Source organism: Glycine max, chromosome 8, assembly GCF_000004515.6.
Source record: "Glycine max cultivar Williams 82 chromosome 8, Glycine_max_v4.0, whole genome shotgun sequence".
Classification (NCBI taxonomy): Eukaryota; Viridiplantae; Streptophyta; class Magnoliopsida; order Fabales; family Fabaceae; genus Glycine; species Glycine max.
Genome location: NC_038244.2, coordinates 3,901,795 through 3,919,718, shown reverse-complemented (window position 1 = coordinate 3,919,718; position 17,924 = coordinate 3,901,795). Strand labels below are relative to the sequence as shown.

At 32.7% G+C, this 17,924-nt stretch overlaps 2 protein-coding genes across 5 annotated transcripts; both read left to right on the top strand.

Annotated features, from left to right (window-relative positions):
• Positions 1-1,951: 1,951 nt before the first annotated feature.
• LOC100775536 (uncharacterized) lies at positions 1,952-11,339 on the top strand. Of its 4 annotated transcripts, none has more exons than XM_003530892.5 (3): positions 1,952-2,443; positions 4,364-4,922; positions 10,669-11,339. In XM_003530892.5, the coding sequence occupies exons 1-3, from the start codon at positions 2,282-2,284 to the stop codon at positions 10,758-10,760; spliced, it is 813 nt and encodes a 270-aa protein (XP_003530940.2). In that variant the 5' UTR covers positions 1,952-2,281; the 3' UTR covers positions 10,761-11,339. The 4 variants fall into 4 exon arrangements, with proteins under 4 accessions (XP_003530940.2, XP_006584889.1, XP_014634186.1 ...); XM_006584826.4 differs by lacking the exon at positions 10,669-11,339 and adding an exon at positions 6,064-6,847 and having other exon boundaries at positions 1,953-2,443; XM_014778700.3 differs by lacking the exon at positions 10,669-11,339 and adding an exon at positions 6,044-6,855 and having other exon boundaries at positions 1,954-2,443.
• Positions 11,340-13,804: 2,465 nt separating this feature from the next.
• On the top strand, positions 13,805-16,468 carry LOC100790486 (uncharacterized). The gene is made up of 2 exons (XM_014778699.3): positions 13,805-14,128; positions 15,809-16,468. Exons 1-2 carry the CDS (start codon positions 13,967-13,969, stop codon positions 16,241-16,243), a joined length of 597 nt encoding a protein of 198 aa, XP_014634185.1. The 5' UTR covers positions 13,805-13,966; the 3' UTR covers positions 16,244-16,468.
• The last annotated feature ends 1,456 nt before the right edge of the window (positions 16,469-17,924 follow it).

Here is a 17,924-nt window from a genome sequence, read left to right as displayed (position 1 = left end):
ACTTTGATGAAGGCTATAATTACAGTAAAAGTATCCTAGTAATCGATAACGGTGTCAATAAAAATTATAAAAAAAAATATAACAAATTTTTCATAAATAATTATATGATTTTTATTATAACTATTTTATAAGTTTCTCTTTCATAATATAATATTATCTTATTTGTCAGGAGCTCGAGAAAAATTTTAATCTAGAGACGAATAAGAAAATAGATAATAGACAAGAAAGTGCGGCCAAAGAATATAAAGGGAAAAGGACAACTAAAACATGAGAAATAGAGAATATTTGTGACTGTAGCCTTCGTCATTGTAAAGAGAAATAGAGAAATTTTATTCTTAAAACTTATTGTTAATAATTACTAATTTTACAATTAAAAAAATGGAAAAATATAAAATAAAATGAGTAATATAATAAAAATATAAATTATAACTATAAAAGTAAAACAAAAGAATGTGAAGACAAGCAATGACAACCACCCAATTATGTGCTAAGTTTAATTCTTGAGGATACCAGAAGGGGTGGAAATATGTGATCGATGTATAGGAGTGGATTTCTCTTATTATGCCCTCTTGAAAATGCTCGAGTTTCATTTTCCAAAAATATTAAAAAAAATCATGTCTAAATATAGCATTTAATATTATTATTAAGATAATATTTGTACAAATATACTAACGAATAAACTTTTTATGACGTAATTTTCTTATAAAAAAAATTAACTAGCACTGTAAAAATACTATTTTAAAAGGAAGACACTAGCCGTTTAACAACTGCTTAATTAAACTAATGCACTCACACTATGAGTACATTAGCAAATAATATCATATTTTTAAAAAAAAATCAACAAGCTCATTTGTAATAGTAAATAAAAAAAATCAATATTATTACAAATAAATTTGTTGATTTTTTTCTCAAAATTTATAATATCGATCGCTAATGCACTTATATTAAATAAAAAAAGTTATACATTAACAATCTCCTATTTAAATACGATATTTGTAAGAAAGTTATTACTGGAAAGTTTTTTGTTTTAAGAGAGTTATTACTGTAAAAGTTAATTACTAGTAACGAAGAACTACTAATTAACTTTTAATAGCTTTCTTATAATTAAAAGTTTAATTTTTTGCCGAGTCTTATGAGTAAAAGTTAATTACTAGTAATGAAGAACTTGGTTAAAAAAAATAATGAAGAACTAAATATATATTCTATACATGTGTTTTCGTTAAATTTACAAAAAATAAAAAATAATTAGAACATCATTACACAAAATGAGTAAGACTGTAGTTGGAAGGCCGGAAAGGGTACCAATCAGATATTGCGTAGGGACAAATATATTTGCTCACTAACTCAGTCAACACAATTAATTAATATATCTTCTTAACTTGAATCTTCTTAATATATATATATATATATATATATATATATATATATATATATATATATATATATATATATATATATATATATATTTTAAAAGATAAAAATATATGTATAATTATTGATTAAAGAACGAATTTAATATCTACACATGGTTAGTCTAAAAAGTATTATATTCATTAAATAAAAAATTATTAAGAAGATCTAACTCAATTATTATAATAAGAGTCTGTAAATTATTATAATATTATCTTTAATTCTCACAAATCAAAAGAAATTAAATCAAAAATTATAAATTATGATAAATATATCATTTATTATAAAAATTGACACATTTATAAATTTATAATTGAATGGTTATAAATAAATCTTTATATTATTAGTACATATATCATTTATTTATTTTAATTATAAACTTTCTACGATGATAAATATATATTTTCTTCTCTGGAATACATCTTTGATCCTTCAATCTGTTCTACCCAATTTAACGTATTATATAATTTTAGTTTGCCACTATCTAACAATTTTTTTCTTTTTTGGGTGAATGGTCCTGTCGACTTATCAAGTGTCACTGGACAGACACTGGTAAGTGCCAAGTGGCGACAACACCATCATGTGGTTGTGGCCACACTTGTCTCACATCTGATCTGATATGTTAGATTCACATTCATTTCTAGCCCGTCAATGAATGAATGACAGATACATTTTACTTTCACCCTTTTTTATTTTTATATGGTGAATATGAGTTTTATAATGAAATGATAACGACTTTGAATTTGGGTCAATCAAGACCAGACATATAGATATACTTACTTGAATGAATGAATGAATCATTCGTTATTAAGGCTTTTGTTCAGTTCCAAATTCCTCGTACGAAAGCAATTGTGTTGTTGGACTTGGAGGCATGGAGAAGGAGCAGCTTGAATATGTGTTGGTGCCATTGGGTCTGTTGGTGTACCTGACATACCATATATGGCTTGTCTATACCATTGTACGCAACCCTCTTCGAACTGTCATTGGCCTTAATGCTGAGTCTCGTCATCAGTGGGTTCTTTTCATGATGAGTGTGAGTGCTTTACACCATCACCTTTTCTCTCTCTCTCTCTCTTCCAATTCATAACAACAATAATATGCTTTCAATACATGGTTTGAAAATGTGACAGTTTTTTCAGAATAGTTGTTTCTTTTGGATAAAATTCATGATGTCCTAACTGTTCATCAATTATCCCTACTCATACCAAGAGTCTTAGGTCTAGCGGAAGAGACTTATTTCACACAATTTGATGAATCAAGGTTCGAATACATGCTGAAAGAGGTGTGCCATAGTGTGTGACAGTGTTTTAAACAGGATTGTCTCTGAAAGATGATTTATGTGGAAAACAAATAAAAGATTATCCCTTGGCATGTGCTTTAGAATTGACCATTTACCTAGTTGAGACTGCTGTTTTGCTCTCACACTTGTGTTGTACGATTTTCTTGTTTTATTGAAATGTAGCGGCTCAACTCAGAATAAAGTCTCTTGTGTTTGAATTAGTGTCTTCATTTCTAATGAATCTTGTGGTTAGGTTTTTGACGTTTGAGATGAAATTGGTGGTAGCTTTACTTATCATTTTCATTGGTTCGTTATTTGTCAATCATATTAGAAGTATATTGTTTCCTTGGTATCACTGGGGAATCCAAGAATTTATGTAATTTATGATGACTCTTGTTGTTAAAGGAAAAGAAAAAATAAAGTCAGATTTTTCCTTTCTTTCTTGAGCTCATTGAGGCAAGTACAACAACATATTCCCATTTCCCCCCTTCTTTCATTGGATAAATGAAGGAAGTGAATTAACCTTTTGAATGTGAATTTATATCAGCCTATTGAAACTGTTTGGTTGGGTGAATCATGCATGTGGTGTTTATCAGTATCTAGCCTGAAGTCCTGAACACTTCCTCTAGTGTCATCAGGGTTATTTACAGCAAAACTGGGTATTTTGATTGATAGATGCGATTGTTCTTACTGGTTGAGAACTCATACAAATTGATAACCTTGAGTAGTAATAGGCAGGTGCCAAGCTTCTATTGTTCAATTTTTTCTACTTTTTTAGTTAAACAAGTGATGGATTTCTTACATAAGATTTACAGGGGAACTGAACTTTTTGGTTTTATGTTTGCATATCTTGGACTTTAGTATTGGCAGCATGTGTCAAGTTGTAATTCATTGAATCCAATCACGGTAACTTATTGAGGTTGGAGTGATACTGTGCTAGTGGAAAATGATAGAAATAAAGCCTAAATACATTTTTTTAACCTTCTCATTTCCCTCTGTCCTATTTTTCAAACCAACCAAGCATATATATTAAGTTTCTTTCTATTTGGTTCTTTTTGTTCTCCTTGTTTCTTTCTCAATCCTCTCTTCTTCTCTTTCAAGGTTAGAAAAGCTTTCTTGTTTGACTCCACTACTAATAAATTGAAATGGTCAAACACCCAGTTGGGAAACTGGAAGAGATGGCTGAAAGTTGACATTAATAAAATCATCAAACAACTGCTACCACATTTTTTTATGCGCATTTCTTACAAAATAACGTGGCCCTGCCTTTGTCTGACATTTAATTAAATTGAAAGACAATGTACAATTAAAAAGAAAAAAAAATCAAAAGACTCAACTTAAAAATGAACACATCCTGATCTTTAGGTAACTAATGCGTCATTGTTGTGTAATGTCCTTTTCTAAAAAATTGTAGTATTTACTGCTACTGGTACGGTCCATATGAATGTGACACAGGGCTTGTCTTTGATTGAATATCCTTGTTGACTGTGGTATGAACTCTCACTGCTATTGAATATTTGGTCGAGATATTTAGCCTTTTGAGGCTCTGATTTCATGCAACATTCACTGTCTTTCACTTGCATTCCTTCTCCCATCAAACATTTTGCCATCTCAGTTTGACAAGCTGTGAAAAAATAAGTTCTAGTAGCATTGATTCCGTTGCTATATTTTCAGGATCCGTTGAAGAATGGGGTTTTGGCAGTTCAAACTATTCGCAACAATATCATGGCATGTACTCTTCTATCTACAACGGCCATCACACTCAGTTCACTTATTGGTATTTTTGCTAGCGGCACATGGAGTTCTGATGACACGGCTTTCATACCTTATGGCCGTACTTCAATCAAACATATTTCTGTCACCATTTGCTTCCTTGTTGCATTTTTATGCAATGTGCAGTCTATAAGATACTATTGCCATGTCAGTTTCTTAATCACTGCACCAACACTCAGAGACAAAAGGGAGTATATGGAATATATTGCTGTGACTTTGAATCGTGGGAGTCATGCCTGGTCCATTGGACTTCGAGCATTTTACTTGTCATTTCCATTCTTCCTCTGGATTTATGGGCCCATACCCATGTTTGCATGTTGCTGCTTGACGTCACTTGTTTTGTTCTTCTTGGATACAACAGCTAAAATCACGCGGAATCTTCATAGTAACTCATTCAGGAAAGAGAGGGGAACTCATGATGTAGAGTCTGCTGTGGAACCTGATTATCATCCTTTGCCTGGTAACAATTTGTCTCAAAACTCAGGTGTCAATCATGTATAATTAATTATAAATGTAAAAAAGTCGTATGTTCCAATTGAGAAGTATGAGCATGTGCCAGGGGTGTGAGAAGGATTCACTGAGAGTATTAGTTAGTATATTTTGTTTCTAGTTAATGGTAGTAGAATTCATTTTTGTTTTCTTTGCTTTAGTTACATTTCACTTCCTTGGGATGAACTTACCCATGTAGTACTTACAATTGTCCCAATCATTTTTGCTGTATCATTGGATCCCTCACTCTTCTAGCACAAATTTTATCACGAAAAAGGCATCAACAATCTGTTTAGTCATGAATCATGAAGGGGATTGCACCGTCATGTTTGGATAGCTAGACTTGTGGTATTCTGTCAAGCTGTCGCAACATGGACCATATGACAGCAAACCGTAGAAGCTGCCATAAATTCTTAAGTTTCCTTCCTCTTACCAAACCCCTATGCTGCAAAACATCGATGGAAGATCAGATTGGAAACGTAGCCAATAGAAAGAAGACCAAACAAGAGAAGTAAAAGAAAAAGTGATGAATAGGTGTTGCATATTTATGAAAAGAGAAACCAAAAGTACACTCCATTTCTGGCTGTGTAGAAATGTTTTTCCTTTGATTAAACTTTGTTGGCAGTTGGCAGACTATCTTAGATTACCTACACAGGGCAGTTGGTAATTACTTTATGTCTTAATTGTAATATTATGATATCTATGATGATTCATGCATCATCTCGGGCTTACATCATTTAGGGATTAGTACCTATGGCTATGTGTGATCCACACACTTGGAGCCTCTTATATAAATTAAATTACTACTTGGACAGGAAATGAAGGGATAATACTTGGACAGGAATTAAACTAAAATGTGGTGTAAACATCAGCAGAAATTATTATGGCTGTTGAGATTCAGCGTTTCTCTATTTGTTTTTAAACACACAAGTCTAACGCATAAAGAATAGAGAGCGAATAGTGTATATACTAATATTGTAAAGAATTTGTATACTATTATATAATTATAAACTATTATGCATGCATGATACATATTGTTGACTTTTATAATAATTTCTTTAAAAGTCAAATGGACAAGTGATTAGTTTACAGGTACATTTTTTTACACTCAGTGAAAGTCAGGAACAGATTTAACATGGGTTTGCAGAAACAAAATCAGATTTGATAATCACAGGATGAATTACATCAGTGTCATCAATAGCATTAAGGAGAATGTTTACTTATCGGGCTCTTTGACTTCCGCTAGCATGACTAATTCCATGCAGTATTTTCTAATTCTGAAGCAATTCGGTATTGAAGCTCATCCAAGGAAAGCTCCAATCATCAAGCAGGTCCATTGGCAGCTCCCTCCTCCCCCTTGGCTCAAATGCAATACAGATGGGGCAGCTAGGGGGAGCCCTGGCCTCTTCATTGACGACAATGCTTTTTTCTTTTGGGAGGTTTTGCTGCCAATTTAGGCATTCAATCAGCTCCTGCTTGCTGTCATCATCGCCATAGAGATGGCTATGGAGAAAAATTGGAGTGTCCTTTGGTTAGAAACAAACTCTTCTCTTCTTGTCAATGCGTTCAAGAATCCTTCTAGCGGGCCTTGGTCTTTGTTCAACTGCTGGAAGAATTGTATATCTTTAACCAATAGTTTTAGTTTTAGAATTTTGCATATTTATCGTGAGGCAAATGCTTGTGCAGATTCTCTGGCCTCTTTTGGTGCACATAATCTAGGATTTATTTGGTGGGACTCCCCACCCTCATTCATATCCATGGAGCTCCTTAGGTACAGACAGGACCTCCCTTCTTATAAATTTGCTTAGCTTTTTCTTGCCTTGGGTTTGGTTCAGATCCCCTACTGTTTTATAGATCCTTTTTCTCAGTGTATATATATATATATATATATCAGTAGAGGATGGAGTGCGGAAATAGTTGGGAGGTCTCCCTCTTCTGCCTTTGGAGTAATGCACCTCCTTTTGCGTCAAAAAAACAAAAAAGAGGAACAGATTTAACTTGGTGATTACGAGAGAATCACACAAATTTTCTTGGTAAACTCTAAATAAAAAGGGACATTCACACAAATCTTAAAAGGTGATTATGTGAGACATTCACATATAGCATATTGTTTATGAGGAATGATTAAGTAAGTAGCTTCACTTTACAAGAATTATAAAATCAGGAAATGTTTTTGATTGCGCGGACCCAGTCCTATGAAATGATATCAACATCATTCTTTCGATGTACGCCATATTTGGGATACGACAGTGGTATTTTATTTTGGGAACTTTTGAAGATTGTCTTTTGCCTAAAAAGCACAAAGAGAAACATTTTTCAACCATTTCCAGAGAGTGATAACAAAAGCAACAAACTCCTGAGAAGTATGAAAAGAATGACCACCTGGAATTGCACTTGTTTTCTCTAATTCAATTTCAATTTGAATTCTTTTTTTGTTTCTTTAGCCAAATTAAGACACAATCGAATAAGTGGGCAACGTGGAGATAGGTGGAAAGGGAAATAACACCTTTTTTTGTGGGGTTTGAGAAAGAACGAATCGTACAATTAGTGTTGGTAATAATTTCTGTTTCCCACATTTTATTCCCAGTCAGAAAAGATGGATTTAATTTTAGTTTTTGTAGACTTTACAAGTTGAAAGAGCAGGGAAGAGCCTCTTTAATCTTTATCTTTACTTGTTATGGAGGAAAAGAAGACAAGGTTTTGTGAGTGAAAAGGTGGGCTGTATAAGACAAGGGTAGGTATGAGTGAAGGGGAAGGAAAAGTAATTAATTATGTTATGACTTATGAGGTAGCATTGGTGAAAGGTAAAATTTGCAGTTTGAAGAGGCAGCAGCAGCATGCAAGTACAGGAATTGGACTACGTTTTGGTGCCACTGGGTCTGTTGGTGTTGGGAATGTATCACATTTGGCTTCTCTGCACTATAATGCGCTACCCATCTCGCACTGTCATTGGCTTGAATGCTCAGTCTCGTTACCAATGGGTTTTTTCCATCATGGCTGTCAGTACTCTCTTTCTCTCATTTTCTCTATTTATCACGTGACACTTGACCCTTGTTGTGTTGAGATTTCATATTGACAAGGCTTATGACCAAAATAATATAAGTGAGAGAAATTACTAAATTTTTAAGCTAGCTTTTAGGATTGAACATTTAAATTCAAATTCTAAAATGATATTAGAGTTTATTTTAATTGTTGTTGGGCCTATTGGATAATTTGTTGTCAGATTGTTTGTAGATGTTTTGTTTTTTAAACTTCATGATCTAGATGTTCAATCCTCGTCATAAGAGTGTTTTGCAAATCCCACATTGACTAATTATATGACCAAAGTAGTATATATAAGTACAAAACAACCCTCCTTTTTGAATTAACTTTTGAAGTTGGATTAGACCCAAATTCAAAATGTTAAATGTTATCTTTCACTTAGATCAGATGTGCATGTGTTGTTGTTCTTATTCATAAAGACCATTTATCTTGTATGATAACTTGTTTTTAATATTTGTCCTTAGCTAATCATTGTTAACTTTTGGTTGAGTTAGACTCAAACCCAAATGCTAAGATGTTGTTTCTCGCTATGAGATGTGCAACTGTTGTGTTGTTCTTATTCATAAAGACAGTTTATCTCGTACAATAACAGTTTTGAATATTTGTCTTATGGTATCTATCTGTTATATAGAATTGTAATTTAGTACTATTTGTCATTTACTGTGCAATATTATACAGTAATGATACTTGTCTTCTAGAATTTCTGTACTCGTATTCAGAATAAGCTTGTGTCTACATTAGTAGCTAAAACTTGTCACGCTTGTGCTATTTGATTGGAAATTGGTGAATAGAATATATGAATTATCTCTGCAAGGACTTCATGAATTCGTGCTCACCTTCTATAGTTTGATAACTTTTAGTTTGCACGGTTAAGAAATCCACGAGTTTGAGATTGGGAAATGAATCCTCTTGTCATAGATAGAAGAAATTTTAGAAACCAGTCACTTTAAGCTACTTCAAGCAGTGTGAGATTCGGAATGAATCCTCTTGTCATGTGAAAATTGTGTTTATTTAGGTGGGGTTCTGTTAACAAAGTGATATGAAATTCTGGCATTGGTCATTGGAGGATCCATTCCCTATGTGAAATTACAATTAACATTTGCGTAAAAATTGTACTGTTTCCTTTTTCCTACTTTCTGTGTTACGTTGTCAAAAGTCTTCCAAATAAAGGCTTCACTTGCCATTGCATTTGTCAAGGTTCATATTTTACGTGTCTTTGAAGACGATAATCAATGATACGTGTTTATGAAAGGGAATTCGACAAGTGCTTAACCTGTACTTTAAGAACAACCATAGACTGCTTGGTTAGTCTCAATTTTATAGGCTCATTGATAAGCTATTTAAGTCCCTGCATGAGGTTAGTATACGTCCTTGAAAATTTTAACATGTATTTTACCTAAACTGTTTAAAAATGATACTGGATTGATTCTGTAGTATATTTTAAAGTTATTTTGCTAAAGTAGAAATTGAACCAAACACTTCTGTAGGCTCATAGATCAGATGAACGAACACGAATCTCCATGCTTATACTCATTAATCATTATATGTATGCTAAGCATGTTGCAGTTGTTATATTTGCCATCTTCTGTCCTCTTTGAACATCCATTTTGATTGGTAATATTTAAAATGTTGACACTAGTCTTGCCGTCACATACCTATACTAACATCCTGTTGAGGATTTCTTTAGCTTATCCTGGTTATAGAAGTCAGGTTATATTGTTATAGGGGGATGATTTTGAGCAATGATTAGGATAGCTAGGTGTTGCTCTGTAAATGTTTAGAGAGTTTGGGAAAAAATATGGTGCAGAGACAGTGCAGGTTGATATGAACTTTAATCTTTAATAATACAATAAATTACAGCGGGCATCCTCTGTGTATATAGAATAATAAATTGATCCGTAAAGGTTGCAAGTATGCCCATGTAGAATGCCAATAAGGAAAACTTCACTAGTAACCTAGTAGTATTCAAATAGAATTTGAATCAGACATGAGCTATGTGGATTTCTGAATAAATGTGGGGTTAATAGATCAATGAGCTGCTGCTAGAAAACAATTGAAAGAATATTGGTGAATTTCAGGTGCTAGTCATTTTGTAAACTTTAAAAATAATATTCCTGATTGGTTCTTAACCGAGGTGTTGTGTGATCCATATTTTTTTTAGCAATTTTTTTTTTCTTCCACTTATCTTTTTTCTTGGTCCATGTGTAGTTGCTTGTCTTAATAGAGGTAATTCAAATGCATCATTTCCCATGTTGAAAGTTGGTTGAGAAACTCTTTGGAGGTTTTTCTGTAAAATATGGCTTATTATAGGGAACTCAACCGGGTTAATTTTATCTGCGCATTTATTTTATGTTGCATTATATACTACATGCTGTATGTCACATTTGCAAAAGACTGGTCCTGATAAAGACATACTAATTCCCAATATGGTAGCTTTACTTTCCTGAGTTTACTTATATTTAATATCCTTGCTGTTTATGTTCTATCTAAGTTTAGAGGTATTAGATTGTTTATGAATGAGAGTATGGGACTATTCAGCCTTTTCTATATTTTCTTTTTCCTTTCATCACACCCCGAAATTTTAGAAGGTATTGTTTTACAGTTTGGCAAGTATAGTATAGTTTTATTTACTGAGACAGTTGTTTCCATAACAAATTCCCTTGCCTTGTTTTCAGGATCCCTTGAAAAATGGGGTTTTGGGCGTTCAAACAATCCGCAACAATATCATGGCATCCACTCTTCTGGCTACAACAGCAATCACACTTAGTTCACTTATTGGCGTTTTCGCGCCCTATGAATCAGATACCAAATTAGTTTATGGCAACAAAACTTCCCTTAATTCTTCAATCAAACGCCTCTCTATCTCATTATGCTTCCTTGTTGCATTTCTATGCAATGTGCAGTCTATTAGATACTATGCACAAGTGAGCTTCTTGATCACCACGCATGCACTGAAAGGCCAAAAGGATTTCATTGAATATGTTGCAAAAACCTTAAACCGGGGGAGTTATTCTTGGTCTCTAGGTTTGCGGGCATTCTACTTGTCATTTCCTCTTGTCCTTTGGATCTATGGGCCCATACCCATGTTTGCTTGTTGCTGCTTCACATCATTTATTTTGTACTTCTTGGACACAACCACTCAAATCGCACGGGATCTTCACACTAAATCATTCACAATGAGGGAAACCGGGGGAACGCAAGCAGCATAGTTCCATCATTCTAACTGCTCTTGAACTTGATAACTATTATCTTTTAGCTTGTAGTAAAGTTCAACAGTAGATTTTCTATAATCATCCCCGTAATGATATTATTGGTGAATTATTGTATAATATTTATTTTGAAAAGTATGTTTCCTGTTTTCGAAGGGAAAAGTTGTTTTGGGGCATTGGGAAAGTTTGGTAGTTTTTAATTAAGTTTGATTTAGAAAAATCATTCTTAACTCGAAAATCCGAGTGTCGAATTCATAGAAACTTTGTTTGTAATTAGATTAATGCAAACTCAATTTAGAAGTAAGAAATAATAAATTTAAAATAACAAATAGAAAAAGATAGAAGATAAGGTAAAGAAAAGATAAAAAATTTAAAGATAAAATTATAAGATAAAAGAATTAAAGATAAAGAAAAAGATACAAGATTAGAAAAAAGTGAAAGATAAGAAAGATAAAAGATTTAGATAAAAGAAAAAAGCTAAATTCAAGATAAGATAATGTTGGAAAATGACTTACCTAAGATGTATGAGTTTATGATTTTTCTTTACCAATTCAGTAAATCCTATCCTACCCAGATGTATTCATTTACTTGTCCCTGATGCCTCAAGATGACAAGTCTATTTTACCTATTTATCTCCCAAATGTCTTTGCAAAAACTCAATAGATAAATATTTGCTTTGACGCATGGGCATAATGCAATCACTTTATGTCTACCAATCATTTTATTATGATGTCTTTTCTTCGTTCTATTAGAAGTTATTCTCTCCGGTCCCGAGTATTTAACCTCTAACAGAATATAAAGATGAATATGCAAGGAGAGGGGTTTTGCCGTGGTGTGTATTCTCCCTTGGACTAGTTCTCTATTCATAACGGCTGAAGTGGGCTTTGGGCCTTCGTAGGCGGGCTTAACGTGACAACCCGCTTGCTCAGCGCATATAGATCGTGCGCTTAGCGCATGTCACAGACTTAGCGTGTGCTTTTGTTGGATTGCTGGTTCTTCTCGCTTAGCGCCTGTGTCTTTCTGACCCGCTTAGCGAGCTCTGGGTTGGGCCTTTTCTGATTTCTTCTTTTTTTCTTTATTATTTCTCACTTTTTGCTTTTAACACCTCCAGTTTTTATAGTTGTAGCCAAAATTAAACAAAATATCAATTCTTTAATATTTTAATGCAAATAATTGCTAAATAATTATTTTCAAAGATAATTTTACTTGATTTTCTACTATCAAAGTACAATTATTTAACGGTTATCAATCATCCAAATAAAACATGTTGTGCAAGATTCATAGAAGTGTAGTACAGCGGAGCGCACTGGAGCATGAGTTGTAAATCCGTTTTATTTTATAAAATGCGGATGTAACCCTGTTTGTCAAATGAATAATAGAAACAACACTCTATTCCCAAAAACATAGACACACTTGTGGAATCTTTTTAAATCTTGTATTTGTGTGTTGAATATGATTCCAAATATGTGAAGAATAGATGTTGAGACGTTTCTTAAAAAGAGAACAAGCAGTCTATTCCCTGCTTTGTAGAAATGATTTTCCGTTGAAAAAGATTAAGATGACCTATACAGGACAGCTGTTAATTACTTATTGTAACATTATATCTACGGTGATTCATAAACCATGCATCATATTTCTAGCTTACATCATTCGGGTATGGCTATGTGCGATCCACACACTTGGAGCCTCTTAATTGGATTAATTAAACTGATACTTAGACAGGGATTGAAGTGGTAATACTTGGACAGAAATTAAACTAAAAAGTGGTTATGGCTGTTGATTTTCGGTGCATCTCTATTTTTTTTTACAATTATTTACGAGGGAAGATTTAGTAAGTGGGTTCAGTTTACAAGAATTATGAATCAAGAAATGGTTTTGATGGCGCGGATACCCACTAGTATAAAGTATTAAATGGTGTCAATATCATTCTTTCGAATTCGATGTATGCCTTATTTTGGATACCGATAACCTAAGTGATCTTTTGAGAACTTGAGTTTTAAAGATTGTCTTTTGCCTAAAAAGCACAGAGAAACAGTTTTCAACCATTTCAACAGAGTGATAACAAAAGCAACAAACTGGAGGATATAAGGATTTCTCGAATTGTACCTGACAAGTATGAAGAGAACGACCACATGGAATTGCATCTTTTCTCTAACTCAATTTCAATTCCTTTTTTGGTTCTTTAGCCATAATTGGGCAACGTGGAGACAGGTGGAAAAGGAAATAATTAACTATTTTTGGGGGGCTCTGAGAATTAATTATACATTGAATAAATATTACATGCAATGAGCGAAAAGGATAGTATCCCCACAAGTTTTAAAATGTATTTTGTATTTTGCAAGATTGAATCAAAATATTCTCACACAAACTCAAGGGGTGTTGTGAATGAGCTATTATTGGGGTTATTGTATTATTATCTAATTAGAAATATGAATATATATAAATTTGTTAATTTTTATAATAATTACATTAAAATATTATACTAAAAATGATTTTTGATTATTTGAAAGTAAATCTTTACAGGCAATTTTACTAGTTGACAGAGCAAGGGGGAGTCTCTTTATCTTTGCTTGTTTTGGAGGAAAAAAGACAAGATTTTGTGAGTGGAAAGGTGGGCTGTAAAAGACAACAGTAGGTATGAGTGAAAGGAAAGGGTAACTAATTTGAATTCCAATAACATTATAAGTTTGGAGCGGGGAGTTTTAGTTATGACTTATGAGGTGGTGAATGATGGAAGGTAAAGTTTGAAGTTTGAAGAGGAAGCATGCAAGTAAAGGAATTGGACTACGAAGTGCTGCCACTGGGTTTGTTGGTGTTGGGAATATATCACGTTTGGCTTCTCTACACTATAATCCGCTACCCATCTCGCACTGTCATTGGCTTGAATGCTCATTCTCGTTATCAATGGGTTCTTTCCATCATGGCTGTCAGTATTCTCTTTCTCTGCGTTTTATATTGTACAATATAGGCAGTGCAGTGCTTCAACACTCTTCAATATTTGTCTTTACTCTTTAGGTATCTTGTTGATAGACTAGTCTAATAGACCCAACAATAACTACTACCATAAAATTTGATATCATCTTAAAATTTGGATTCGAGTTTAATTCTAACTCTAAAAGTTAAGTCGGAGGATGACTATTGTCCCTTATCTTTATAGGCTATATCACTAGTCAACATGGGATCTTTAACATTTTTCTTTTTGATTGGAAATCAGTGAGTTGTGGCATATCATATATGAATCATTTTTTAGGAAGTTCATCAGTAACCTTCAATAGTTTGATAACTCTGTAGTTTGTACGGTTCAGAGGAGTTCGTGAGAGTGTTGTTAGTGAAAAGATTCACTTCACATATCTGTTAGTGTCAACTGTCAACAAAGGATTCAACTGTCACGAGGTTTTCTAAATTTGATCATAATTCATGCTATTTTAGATAAGGTTTGTTTCGCCAAGACTTAGTTCCCAAGACAAAGAAACTTCTTAAATTAAGTCCCAGAAATTGTATTTTGCTATTTAGTTCCTAAAACTATAAAAATTTAAATAAGTCCTTAAAATTTTTTGATAGAATCATTTAAGTTCCTAAATTTAACCTTTTTTTTTCATTTTGATCCTCAAACAGGAAGCATATGATATTTTCACTTAAGTCCTTGGACTACGATCAAAATGAGAAAAAAAAATAGCTAATTTTAAAGACTTAAATGAAATCTTAAAAATATTCAAGGATTTATTTGAGTTTTCCTTAATTTAAGGAACTATTGTGACAACGAGATACAATTTCAAGAACTAATTTGGTCATTTATCCTTAAAATATGTTGGCAACGAGAAATTATACGCTTGATGTTGGACAAATTGATTGATGGGTTTTGTTTCCCACCTTTTGTGAATTTGACTAGTGCTTAATCTGTATTTTAAGAACAATAGACTGCTTCATTAGTTAATGTTCTAAGTATGTGAATTCAATGCATTTGTTAACCAGATTGAGGCTAATTAAACTAATTTGACTAGTGTATAATCTGTAATTTAAGAACAACTATAGACTGCTGCATTAACTGATGTTCTAAAGTAGATATTGAAGTATTCAACCATGTTATAGTCTCACTTTTATAGGCTCATTGTTCAGCGGCTTATGTCCCTTTATATGGTATTATACGTCCTTGAAAGGTTTTGACATGTACTTTACCTAAATTGTTAAATATCAATTCTGGACTGATTCTGTAGTATGTTTCGAAGTTATTTGCTATAGTAGATGTTGAACCATACACTTGTACTGTTGTACAGGCTCATAATCATAGATCAGATGCACAAGTCTCCATGCACCTTGTCATTATCTGTATGCTAAACATGTTGCAGTTGTTTTGTTTGCCATCTTCTGCCCTCTTTGAACATCCACAGTAACATCCTGTTGAGTATTTCTTTAGCTTATGCTGGTAGAGGTATTAGATTATTTGTGAACGAGACTACTAAGCGTTTTCTTTATTTTCTTTTTCCTTGCATCATACCCCGAAATTTTAGAATGTATATTGTGTTGCATTTTGGCAAGTTTGGTTTGATTTTATTTACCAAGACTAAGACAATTGTTTCCATAACAAAGTCCATTGCCTTGTTTTCAGGATCCCTTGAAAAATGGGGTTTTGGGTGTTCAAACAATCCGCAACAATATCATGGCATCCACTCTTCTTGCTACAACAGCAATCACACTTAGTTCACTCATTGGCATTCTTGCAAGCAATGACTCAGATAGAAAATTAGTTTATGGCAACAAAACTCCCCTTAATTCTTCAATCAAACGCCTCTCCATGTCACTATGCTTCCTTGTTGCATTTCTATGTAACGCGCAGTCTATTAGATACTATGCACATGTGAGCTTCTTGATCACCACACCTGCATTGAAAGGCAAAATGAATTTCATTAGATATGTTGCAAAAACCTTAAACCGGGGTAGTTATTCTTGGTCTCTAGGCTTGCGGGCCTTCTACTTGTCATTTCCTCTTGTCCTTTGGATTTATGGGCCCATACCCATGTTTGCTTGTTGCTGCTTCACATAATTTATTTTGTACTTCTTGGACACAACCACTCAAATCACACGGGATCTTCACACTAAGTCATTCAATAAGAGGGAAACTGAGGACATGGAAGCAGCATAACTAATACTACTATCTTTTAACTTGTAAAGAAGTTCAATTGTAGATTTCCTATAATCATCTCATCTCCATAATGATATTGTTATTGGTGCATTATTCTATAATATTTATTGGAAAGTATGTATAGTATCTTGAAGTATTACTTTCTCTGTTTTCGAGGAGCGCTGGGAAAGTTTGTTAGTTATAATTAGGGGTGTTAAATATCATCCAAATAAAACATAAAAACGTGATTCGGTTTGGTGTGAATATAACATCAAACGGATATTTTAGAGTTCAATTTAGTTTGGTTTAACAGTTTTTGCAATGATTTGGTTGGATTTTAAGCACACTATTCTGAACCTTATGCTTAATTGGTGAATAAAGAACATGAACTTTATTAGTGCCACTAGAATGTAGTGGACGGCACTCACTCGTTCCCCTATAATGCAGTCATTATTGTCTTGAATATGATTCCAAAAATGTCCTTTCATTGCACGGCCAAATAGATATGAATGGCATATTTTTGAAAAACAAAATCAGATTTCATTATTGAATTGGTTTATATATATAAGATCAAGTCATGTCAGGAGCCGTGGAATGAACATATATAACATGCTCTAGCAATGTGGGACTGGTTGCATTGATTGTCCAAATGTAAAGAGTCATGTATGCAAGGGACGTCAATGGTTGGAGGCTAGGAAGTGATACTAATTGGAATAGAGGGATCAAAAACCATTTTATCTTGTTTAATTGATTGGCTTCTATATATATGAAACACTTAATTTCTAAGTACTATGGGACATTCATAACAGAACCAGCAGTATTACATGCATGACCATGGCAACATCATGACAAAAAATTATCTGCTACCAATTTTGGTAGTGGGGACTTTCAACATAAAGCTAAAAAGCTTGCTAACCTATCAGATACCCTTATCAACACTATATATATAGCCTGCCATATCTTTCTTGGCATACTAACTTTCTGACCTGCTTTTGAAACTTAATCCAAAATGAACCTATTCCCTGTCCACGAAAAATGGATGCTTTAATTTCTATATATCAAAAAGAAAAAAAAAAGTAAAATTAAAGCTACTTTCAATGTATCAAAAAAATAAAAATAAAAAGGCTGCTTTCAATGTATCAAAAATGAAAATGGTTGTTTTCAGAATGTTTTGACAGCATAATTTTTTTTTTACAGTTATCTAATAATTGATTTTTTTTACCGACATCAATAATAATAGATGGTCATATATGATAAAATTTTCTATTTCTGTAATAATTATTTCAAAAGTCATTTAATTAGAATGTTTTGACAGACTAAAAAAAATGTTTTGACAACATATTTTTACTTTTTTTAGAAGTAATTAGAAATAATAAATAAATAATAGTATCTCTAATCTTTTATATAAGAAACCATTGATAATATTTTTTTCTAATTATAAAAAATATATGACTACTTTTCAGATTTATTAAAATTATATTAATAGAGTTTGTTTATTATATAAGTGTTTTTTAAGAAGTAAAAATAAACATTTTTTATATAAGTTTTTTTTAAGAAGTAAATAAAGTTTTTTCTTCTCAAAATAAAAAAAAATGCTATTTTT